Source organism: Sphaeramia orbicularis, chromosome 8, assembly GCF_902148855.1.
Source record: "Sphaeramia orbicularis chromosome 8, fSphaOr1.1, whole genome shotgun sequence".
NCBI classification, from domain to species: domain Eukaryota; kingdom Metazoa; phylum Chordata; class Actinopteri; order Kurtiformes; family Apogonidae; genus Sphaeramia; species Sphaeramia orbicularis.
In genome coordinates this window covers 11,253,162-11,265,130 of record NC_043964.1, presented here as the reverse complement: position 1 = coordinate 11,265,130, position 11,969 = coordinate 11,253,162, and the positions used below count along the sequence as shown (strand labels likewise).

General features: G+C 36.5%; 1 protein-coding gene across 7 annotated transcripts in view; it reads left to right on the top strand.

Annotated features, from left to right (window-relative positions):
- The first annotated feature begins 759 nt into the window (after positions 1 to 759).
- Positions 760 to 11,969, top strand: part of LOC115424559 (zinc finger protein OZF-like) — a 36,637-nt gene continuing 25,427 nt past the window's right edge. For 2 of the 7 annotated variants that reach the window (XM_030141901.1, XM_030141906.1), the window contains exon 1: positions 5,799 to 6,726. In XM_030141901.1, coding sequence (XP_029997761.1) covers positions 5,904 to 6,726 — 823 coding nt within the window. In that variant the 5' untranslated portion in view covers positions 5,799 to 5,903. Of the gene's footprint in view, positions 850 to 5,798; positions 7,477 to 7,933; positions 8,332 to 11,969 lie in introns of those variants that run through there. The other 5 variants (XM_030141902.1, XR_003936100.1, XM_030141905.1 and 2 more) reach the window with 5 other exon arrangements.

Below are 11,969 nucleotides of genomic sequence, written 5' to 3'. Positions count from 1 at the left end.
ATACAAATAATTCAGATACTTAATTTCAGTGCAAAAAAAAAATCAGATACTTAATTTCAGTACAAAAAAATTCAGTGCTAGAAATTCAATGGCTTTTATAATTCAAAATCTGATGAGACAGATTTACTTCCATACACATATAGATATATTATAGATTTCTTAAGGGATGCTGATATAGGAAGGATTTAGGTTTTTTAATTTTTTTCTGAATTTTTTTGTATCTGAATTTTTTTGCATCTGATTTTTTTAAATTCTAAATTCATGAAAATAGTAAAATTGAGAGACAAAAAATTCAGATACTTAATTTCAGTACAAAAAATCCAGTCCTAGAAATTCAATGGCTTTTATCATTCAAAATCTGATGAGACAGATTTACTTCTATACACGTATAGATATATGATAGATTTCTTAAAGGATGCTGATATTATAGGAAGGATTTAGGTTTTTTTAATTTTTCATTTTTTTCTGAATTTTTTGTGTCTGCATTTTTTGCATCTGAATTTTTTTTTTTTTTTTTTATTCAGTGGCTTTTATCATTCAAAATCTGATGAGACAGATTTACTTCCGTGCACGTATAGATATATTATAGATTTCTTAAGGGATGCTGATATTATATGAAGGATTTATTTTATTTTATTTTATTTTTTTATTATTATTTTATTTTATTTTATTTTGTCCTGCCAAGCCTGTGCCCACACTCCAGTCCAGGTGGTGGCGCTAATGCACCAATAAACTGGCTTGCCAACCGCCATAAACCCACAAGAACAAGAACAAGGGAAGTGTTGAACTTGTGTTGAAGACGTCGGTAAGGATATAGCTGAGCTCTTCGGTGGACTCCTTTAGAAACAGGTATGTTTTTCGGTCCAGCTGCCTGGTGAGGGTTAAATCCTGGGGTGGGGGTCGTCTTCTTCATGCCTGGTGTTGTTTTGTGTTTCAAAGCCAAAGGAGTTATTGAGGCTAAAAAATATGGACTGGATTCATCATGTATTTCTCTAAAACTACATATAAATACTAGAAGTAGAGTACAACAGAGGTTCAAACTGACCTGAAAACATTATTACCTCCGCCAAGGAGGTTATGTTTTTGCCAGGGTTTGTTTGTTTGTTTGTTTGTTGTTTGTTTGTTTGTTTGTTTGTTTGTCTGTTTGTTTGTCTGTCCGTTAGTGTGCAACATAACTCAAAAAGTTATGGACAGATTTGGATGAAATTTTCAGGGTTTGTTGGAAATGGGATAAGGAAGAAATGATTAAATTTTGGTGATGATCGGGGGTGGGGGGGTCCACTGATCAGCCTTGGCGGAGGTCTGCGCTCTCTGAGTGCTTCTAGTTTACCAATGCCTTTCTTAGTTGTGCTGGCGAATAAATAAACAAATAATAACTAGAAAAGCACTCGGAGAGCGCAGACCTCCGCCAAGGCTGATCAGTGCCCCCCCCCCCCCGTGCCCCCCCCCCACGCCAAGGAGGTTATGTTTTTGCCAGGGCTTGTTTGTTTGTCTGTCTGTCTGTCCGTTAGTGTGCAACATAACTCAAAAAGTTATGGACAGATTTTGATGAAATTTTCAGGGTTTGTTGGAAATGGGCCCCCCCGTGGGCCCCCCCACCCCCGATCACCACCAAAATTTAATCATTTCTTCCTTATCCCATTTCCAACAAACCCTGAAAATTTCATCCAAATCTGTCCATAACTTTTTGAGTTATGTTGCACACTAACGGACAGACAAACAGACAAACAAACAAACCCTGGCAAAAACATAACCTCCTTGGCGGAGGTAACTAACTCAAGGAAGGAAATATATACATAAACAACAGTAAATATATGGTGACAATTGATAACCCTCTTCCCTATATCTTGTGAAAAACATGTTTACCTCCGCCAAGGAGGTTATGTTTTTGCCAGGGTTTGTTTGTTTGTTTGTTTGTTTGTCTGTCCGTTAGTGTGCAACATAACTCAAAAAGTTACGGACAGATTTTGATGAAATTTTCAGGGTTTGTTGGAAATGGGATAAGGAAGAAATGATAAAATTTTGGTGGTGATCGGGGGTGGGGGGGCCCACGGGGGGGGCCACTGATCAGCCTTGACGGAGGTCTGCGCTCTCCGAGTGCTTCTAGTTTTATAAGTGTTTTTGAATTGTCTTATGTTTGAACACACCTTGTGCTCCTCCCTCAATCTATTCCAGACTTTAACACCCCACACTGATATGCTAAAAAATTTCCTAGTAGTGCGCACCCTCTGAATTTTGAAGTTAAATCTACCCCTTAAATTATTACTCCCTTCCCTTTCATTGAATAATTTCTGTACGTTTCCTGGTAGTAGATTATATTTGGATTATGTTTGTAGTTCTATGATGTCTTTGAGTTTTAGTAACTTTGACTGTAAAAATCATGCATGTGTGTGATCTGTGTAACCTGCCTTATGAATGATCCTTACTGTTTTCTTTTGTAGAATGATTAGTGGATGGATTGTACTGATATAGTTATTGCCCCAAACCTCTGCACAGTAACTTATATATGGTAGAACTATGGAACAGTAGAGAATGCGGAGTGATTTGTGATCCAGAACCTGTTTTGCTTTAATTAATACTGTTATGCGTCTTGATAATTTGGATTGTATATGTCGAGGCCCAAAACGGAATCTGGCCTGATTCAGAATCGGGCCGGCCCAGAATGGAGTTCTATTCTAGGCCGGCCTAGAATGGAATCCTGCTGCTATAATGTTATTTTTATACCATGTTTAATGCAAATGATCTAAATTATTACAAAAATCAATACATGGAATTTGCAAATATGTGAAAAAAAAATGAAACAAACAACATTTTAATTGTAAACTATAATACACTTTATTTACAAATAGAACCTAGTGGTACTCCCCACCAATATATGGTACAGTGAAATCGACTGAAATTGACAATAGTTACTCAAAGTATGTAAGACTGAAAATGTAAAATTATGACAAATTATGGAATTATGGATCTGGAAAAAAGTGGTATCGGTGCATCCCTAGTTTTAGTGGATCTGTTTTGCTTTGTTATTGTATCTCTGTCGTTAAAATGAAAAAAAAAAAAAAGTCCAACAAAAAAGAGAGTTAAAGAAAAACAACTGGTGAACGGTTGTCACTCAATGTGTTCAGGGCGCGGCAGCGAGAAAAATTAAACTATTACAGCTCAACAGTCTTTGGCCCAATCAGGACCAAACTTCACAAGTATGATAAGAGTTATACCTTGAAAATAATGACATGAAATTATCGAATCTGACTCCTGTCAAGTTAGGTCGAGGTCAGGGCTCCTCAGGTCAGCACAGGCATTGAATGAAACCATATTATCCAGTATAATGTAATACTAACATGATGACTGAGCTGATTTATTAAGTTGAATTAGATATATGTATTGTGATCAATAAGTATAGCTAAGAAAAGAATGTTTAAATGAATGTTGATTCATTTATGATTACTGTGTGTAGAGGAGACAAGCTGAGGCCATAATTAGAACAGAGAGGGGTCAGTTCGAGACATGGCTGGTACAAAATGTACATACACAGTCAGGCGACTTAAGAAAGGAGAAGTGACATAAACAGTGGGCTATTTGCAGCACCCAAAACTGGTCAAGACCGGTAAAAAAAGGAAGTTCCACTAGAGGCATTTAGACATTTTACTCATCTATCAATGAAGTCAACTGTCTAGGCATCAATGAGATAATGCCTTAGAGTTTGGTTAAAAACCAGAATCGCTATGATAGCATTTCAGAAGTGCAAGACGCTCTAAGAAGTTGCGTGCCCTACGTTGTAGAACATAGAGAACATAACTCTGAGCGATGCTCTTTTGAGTCCAGATAGGAGCATGGCAGATTGGCTTCGGAGTTAATCTTTACTTCTCAAATAATGCTGGAGGCTCATGTGACAAAATAACTTTGCATCGACGGATCGAACTTTTAAAAAGCAAAGACCTATTTCTTCAGACGACAAAGGACCAACGGCTCTTAAAAGGCAAGAACTGCATTTTAAGAACTTTTACCACCTTATGGGGAACATTTGCCGACGGACCATCTGTTTAACAGACTTTTGGTATTTTTCTCCACTTTGGCCCGGACTGGAAAGGAAGAAGAATTTTTACATTTTCTTATTTCTTTTCTTTTACCCAGTATTCTAAGACAAACTCGACAGCCCTGATCAAGCTGCTGAAGTATGTCTTTTTAAATTGAATTAATTTTTACCTTTTGACTTTTTACAGAAATTAGATTAAATTTGGTTTTTAATTTTACTATATTTATCCTATTTCTCTAACTTCTTGACTTTTTCCTATTTACGTTTTTGATACTGATTAAGTTTTAATTTTTGATTTTTACTTTTTTAAATTTTCCGGTTTTGTAACTTTTTCCGATTAATACTCGGTAAGTGATAATCCTATTTTTCTAAATTATACAATTGTCTATTTTTACTAGATTGGACCTTTTTTCTAAATTTTGTTGTAATTACTATTTTTATATTTTCGTTTATCGAACTATTTTTCTAAAAATACAATTCTTTAGGAATTAAATCTTTTTCGACAACTTAGTAATTTAATGAAGTTTTTGAGTTCTATTCCCATTCGTCCGATTTTTCAGATTAGTGAATTTTTACGAATTTATCCTATTGGACCCTTTTTCCAATTCTTCAATTCTTTATGAATTTGAATCTTTTTCAATAAACTTTTTGAAGTCATTAGTTTTTATTTCCATTTATCCGATTTTTCTCGGTTATTGGATTTTCTACGAATTCAGTCTATTCGAGTCGTTAATTTAGATTGATTTTTAGATTCTATTTTTATAGTTTTTACTTTTCCGATTTAATCGGGTTTACAACACTTTCCAATTTTGATATTTTTACCAATTGATAATTTTTCCTGTTTGCAGAAGTTAGAGAAATTATTATTTTTATTTGAGAACTTTTCCAGTTTTGACTTTCTTTCAATTTTTGATTGAAGAAAAGAGACTTTCAACACCATTTTATTTTTATGTTTTTTTTTCCCCTTGAGGACATCAAGCAAGGCAACAATTAGGGACATTTTCACAAGGCTGAATTGTGGGTTGAGAGATTACAACAGGGATTTCATTGAAGTAAGGAAAATTGAGGACAGTTTAGGTTTAATAATCAGGATATTGATTTATAGTTTTAGAAGTTCAGTTTAATGATTTTGTTAGTGATTAATTGATTGATGATTTATGTATATGCTTTGCTTTGCTAAATTGCCTACAATAAATTTATAAAAAGTAAATTCTAAATTCTCCTTGAATTATTCCCAATGTGGTATATTATGTTGGTGAATGTAAAACATTAGGTTTATTGTGTGCATAACATCAAAGGTCCTGAAGGTGTCTTAGCCTTTATCCACCTACCATTTTTATCTCCCGAAAGCCTATTATTCCTGGCTTTTAAATTATTACCTGTCATGTAACAAGTGCACTAAATCCATGTGGAACAGCTACCAAAAAAACCAGCTGGGCTGGTATTATTACTGACCATAGAGTGGGTTTCTCCCGGCAGTTCTGGTACCAGAGTTAGCGGGGCAGAGGTTGGAATTAAAGGTAGTGAGAAGACAGGCGAGTGTTCCAAAATAAGTTCATCTTAAGTAGTATCTCAACGGGATTAGCACGTGAGGGTAATACTCCAGCCTAGTCACTTGAGATCAGGACCCTATTTAAACGGAGAGCTGAACCACGGTAGTACCGAGGGTTTAACACTCCCAACGCCACCTATTAGTACTAATAAATGTTTTGGATATGCAGTGGTCCTGGTCCTGAAGAGATGTTTGTTTTATTACATTTCAGTGACCACCTCTTCTTTTTCTTTGTTTTGATGTAGAAAGAAGCAAAAGGTGGATTTTAAGTGAAACCTAAAAGTTGTATCTGGTGAAGATCACCTGACTCCAGCAAACATGGATGAAAAACCCACCTGTGACCAGTGTGGGAAGACTTTCACCCTAAGGAGTAGCCTTAAGAGACACCTACGCATCCACAGCGGAGAAAGACCATATGACTGTAACGAGTGTGGGAAGAGTTTCACCGCGGCGTTTACCCTTAAGACACACCTACGCATCCACAGCGGAGAAAGACCATATGACTGTGACCAGTGTGGGAAGACTTTCACTCGAAGGGGTAACCTTAAGACACACCTACGCATACACAGAGGAGAAAGACCATATGTCTGCCAAGAGTGTGGGAAGACTTTCTTCTACATTAACCGTCTTCAGGCACACCTACGCAGCCACAGTGGAGAAAGATCACATGAGTGTGACCAGTGTGGGAAGACTTTCACCCAAAGGAATAAACTTAAGATACACCTACGCATCCACAGTGGAGAAAGACCATATAACTGTGACCACTGTGGGAAGACTTTCAACCAAATGAATAACCTTAAGACACATCTCCGCATCCACAGTGGAGAAAGACCATATGAGTGTGGCCAGTGTGGGAAAACTTTCATCCAAAGGAATAAACTTAAGATACACCTACGCATCCACAGTGGAGAAAGACCATATAGCTGTGACCAGTGTGGGAAGACTTTCACCCAAATGATTCACCTTAAGACACATCTCCGCATCCACAGTGGAGAAAGAGCATATGAGTGTGACCAGTGTGGGAAGACTTTCACCTGGATGAATAACCTTAAGATACATCTCCGCATCCACAGTGGAGAAAGACCATATGGCTGTGACCAGTGTGGGAAGACTTTCACCCAAATGGATAGCCTTAAGACACATCTCCACATCCACAGTGGAGAAAGACCATATGAGTGTGACCAGTGTGGGAAGACTTTCAGATCCTTGCCAGAATTACGTTCTCATGATAATGTTCACCACAAGACGTTGATATACCCGTGTGGTAAGTGCACGAAGATACTCTGGTCATCCAGGTCTTACAAGCGTCACCAACAGACCCATACTGGAAAGAAACCCTACCAGTGCAGATTTTGTGACAGATCTTTTATCACAGGTTCACAATGTACCAAACATGAACATGTCAAACATTTAAAAAAAGGACGAAAACTGATCAATTGTACAAAGAGTAATGCTCTAGAAACTAGTAGAAACAGTCAGTGTCATAACACACCAAAACAGTTTGAGTGTTACAGATGTGAAAAAAGATTCTTGTCATCCTCTACCCTTTCCTATCATCAGCACAGATGTGATTCATCAGCATCTGGACCAAAAAGTTCCTCACTGTCAGATGAACCAGCCCTACCGACTACTTTTGACAAGCTCATCAAACTTAAAAACCTCCAGATCTGCCTCCATAGAATCCAGATGTGAAGACAAACATCAGACTGAAAGCTGCATTTTTTTCTGTCCACAGAGTAAAGAAGTGTGCTCTAATGCACCACCCTCACAAAACAGTGACGTTACAGAACCTCAGCCTGCCACAACGTGTAAAGTTAAACTAGTGGAGGCCAACAAGGACGTGGTTTCAATGGGGATACTGCTTCTTATTGACTTTGTGGACATGTAATCAGTCACTTGTTCTTGTGATTCTGTTTCTGGTTGGGGTTCACACCAGTTTGAGTTCATCCCCCAAAATGTTCTACTTGTTTGTTTGTATGTTGTTGTTTTTTACCACCAACTGTGGATGTGTGAATTAACTGTTGCACAACCTAAAAAACATCATTGGTTGAAGGTGTCAGTCCTGAATTCATGTGGTTTTGCATCAGTCATAAGCAACATGATGAACATAATATGGATGAGACAGAATGACTGATGAGCTGGTAGTGGTTTAGTCCCAAACTGAGGCCAACAACATGAAGGAGATCACATTCCAGTCGAGGACGAAGTTCACAACCACCAAAGGAGACAAGACAGACTGTCAGATGATGTTGCAACGAGCCAGTGCTCCATCTAGCGGTCCAATCTGATACTAATCCAGTTGATTTGATACAAAAATGTGTTGAACTGCTGATGAATGTGTGGTGAAGAAGAACCACTTGATGTTTCAGAAAGTTCAGGACATCAATTTTAACCATTTTGTCATGTAATGTTGTTCTTTGTTCTACTTTATCTTGTTTTATTCTAGTTCTAAAGTGGACCTGAAACAGGAGACTAAAATATCTACCATAATCACAGATTTTTTTTGTTCAGTTACTTCTTAATGTATCATTTTCCAGTCATCAGTTCAGGTTCTGTTATTTTCACATCTATCAGTGAAACATGACTTTATCTTGATTTGGTGTGTTGTCATGTGCATCACTGGGTGTTTTTTTAGTGTTATTAAACCATAGACTCAGTTTTGTTTAGTTTCTTGTATTGTTTGACTGTTTTCCAACAGATTCTGGCGATGGAGTGTGAAATGTTGTGTGTAGGACAGATTTAAGTCTGGAATTGAACGTTGAAATGTGTCCTACACACAGCACTGGGAGGATGATTCTATGTTTATGTGAAGGTTAGAGTTCTCCTCGTCCTTTAATGTCATAAAAATTGGACAGTGACAGAATTAATCAGGATTATCAGGCTTGTGACAGAATGGTTCAGGGAGAATGAGACATCATTTTCACACATGAATTAGCCACCATAAAATCCAAACTCTAACACACTCTAACATCTGATAAGGACTTGATGCAGTGGTCGGATTCTTCATCATCAATAATCAAAAATTAAAGCAAATATGAATGAAAAAAATATTATGAACCTTAATGTGGCACTACATGAGCATTACGTGGTAAAAAAGATGTGATAGTGAATGTGTCCTGTCATAAAAACCAAAGGTGGTGCAGTCAAATATTGAATGTGCACCTTTTTGGGGGGGCAAGGCAGTGTATATAACACTCTAAATATACAAACAAACATATAACTCTGAATACGTACCAAATATCTATATTATAAAAGCCAATTAGCCTCTGTTTGTGTGTGTCTTTCTGCTTTATAACTGAATAACTGGATAGTGCTGGCCTTTGCCTTTTGGAGTACTTATGTATTTTGGGTCAAGGATCAGACTGGAGAAAATGGCAAGGAAATAGAACCAATATTTTGGGAGCTATGAGTAATTTTGGAATACAGTATCATAGAATCATCACTGAAGTGGGTTACCTAGCAACAGATAAACAATAGGGCCTTGTAGTCATGGTGTCAAATTTCATGTGCAAAAACAGACTTGCCAGCTGAGAGGTTATTCAACTGAAAATGCCAGTGGAATTTGTCTTCTCAAAAAAGTCAGATCCCCATTTTATCAACTCTATTGCTTCTAGAACCTGTGGATTTCCATGGGTCAGTGCGTGAGTACATATTAAAACTATCTATTAAGACACAATTAAAATGATAATTTTTAGAATATGTGCAAGACAATATATGATCAATATGATAATTAAGGAAATATACATCAAATGGTTCACCCATGGGTTCTAGATCCTCTGATCCAGTTCATTTCTTTACTTTCTTGGTAAACTCCACTGGCATTTTCAGTTGAATAACCTCTCAGCTGCAATGTCTGTTTCTGCACATGAAAGATGACATCATGGCAACATGGCCCTATTGTTTATCTGTTGCTAGGTAACCCACTTCAGTGAGGATTCTATGGTTCTGGGTATAGCAATGTGATTGACCATTTGGAGGCCATGGTATTCCAGAATTACTAATATCTCCCAAAATATTGGTCCTATCCACTTGCCGTTTTCAATAGTCACTTCCTTGACCAAAACTACATAAGACACACTCAAACTATGCTTGCGACACACAGAGTCCACTTCCCTTTATAATATAGAATAAGTGTGAAAATATCATTGTGTTATTAAAAATTATGGGGTTATGATGAGGCAAAGATGGTTAAATGTAAACCATGCAGAGAGTTTAAGAATAAGAGGAAAAACTCATCTCTGTCCAGTGAATGTTGACAAATACTCACTTTCTACAGTGTTAATGAAACAGAGTTGTTCCTTTTTCACCTCTGGTGATTGTTTTTATCGCTGTCTCTTATAAATCAATGATAGCTCCACCCTTAGACAACTCTTCATATCTATAAACCTTCATGTCAAATGACAAAAAGTAGCTACACAGGAGTTGAATGAACAGGTTTGTTGTTTTTCAGGTGCACATATTAGACAAAAACTAGTATCAGATGATAAATAACAACACGAACCTTATGAGAAAGACCTGATAATGGAGAAAAATGTGACAATAATGATAAAATGTGTGACTTCTTTCAGTTTTATGCAGGTAAAGATGATTATCATGGCATAGAATAGAATAGAATAGAATAGAATAGAATAGAATAGAATAGAATAGAATAGAATAGAATAGAATAGAATAGAATACATTGTCATTATGTTTTCCAGTCAGTGCTATAATATGAATAAAAAGCAAATACGTCAGAAAATAACATTACAGAAGAAAATTAGTGAAAAAAAGAAATCTAATCTAAAAAAAATAAATAAATAAATAAAGTTAAGTGGGAAAACTGACTAAGTTTGAAAGGCACAATATGAACCCACATATGCCAATTATAGGATTATTATATTACAGGATGAACAGGCAGAATTTTTCCAGTATAACTGAATTTTCTGTATGGGCCCTGAAATCATGACCCTATGTTTAAATCACTTATCATCGAGTGTAACTGTAGCATCGAACATAAGAAAACACCTGAGTTAAGTCTATACTGTCATTTATGGCAGTTGTAGTGAATCACAAGGTTATTTTCCTACATTCAATCAGCTTTCAGTCTATAAATCATCAGAATACAAGTAAATACGCCTGTAAACCATCTTTCGGATCCAGGTGATGACATCATATCTGTCTTCGGGTGAGCTTTTTATTCCAGTGTGTCTTCATTCACCTTTTCAGTATCACATTTGTGGAAAAAAAGGGCCAAAACAGGCAGCATTATAACACAGATACTGTTTAGTTTGATGCTTTTTTTTTTCTTTTTTTTTTTTTACCGTTTTAAACCATAATCTAAAAGTGCTGTCGACACATCTGACTCAAACATCCCAGACCAGGAGGATCAGCTCAAATCAGATGCACTTTGATGGAAAATGAATGTCGTGGGGATTTTGTTCTTTTTACCAAATTTGATTTCTTTTTTTCTTCAAGTGTGTAGATTTAATTTAATTTATAGGTGGTTTTACAGCGGGGCCAGCAGGGGTCAGTGTTCTGTAAAATTACCCCAGGCCTCTGTTTTGGCTCCTGTGCTGTTCAATATTTTTATTGTTTTTCAAAACAGCCAGGTAGCTTACAGAAATTCATATGAAAACAGAAATTGATAAATATGAAAGAAAGAAAGAAAGAAAGAAGAAAGAAAGAAAGAAAGAAAGAAAGAAAGAAAGAAAGAAAGAAAGAAAGAAAGAAAGAAAGAAAGAAAGAATGTTGTACTAAAGTACAATAGGGTGTGCAACTCAAGATGATAAGGTGTATGATGTTGCATCATTAGTAAACTGGCTGGATTCCACATAGATTCCCACCAAAAAAAAAAAAAAAATAAGAGGTGAGTGGAATATTATGGAACACTTCCCTGGCCAAGGTCTTCATTGGTTTGAGCCATATGGTCCAAAAAAGGCTGCCAAAAGTTATAGAATGTCTTAAGGTTATTACTCATGTGGTATCTGATCTTCTAGATCTTAGATTTGTTTTTTCTTCAAATGTGCAGATTTGCTTTAATTTATAGGTGGTTTTACAGGGGGGGCAACTGGGGCCAGTGTTCTGTAAAATTACCCATGGCCTCTGTTGTGGCTCCTGTGCTGTTCAATGTTTTTATTGTTTTTCAAAACAGTCAGGTAGCTTACAGAAATCCACATGAAAAAAAAAAAAGGAATTAGTAAATATTAAAGAAAGAAAGAGAAAAAGAAGGGAAAAAAAGAATGTTTTTACTAAAGTAAAATAGGCCGTGCAACTCAAGATGATAAGGTGTATGATGTTGCATCACTAGTAAACTGGCTGGATTCCACATAGAGTCCCACAAAAAAAACCCAAAAAAACCAAAACAAAACAAAGAGGTGAGTGGCATGTTATGGACCACTTCCCTAG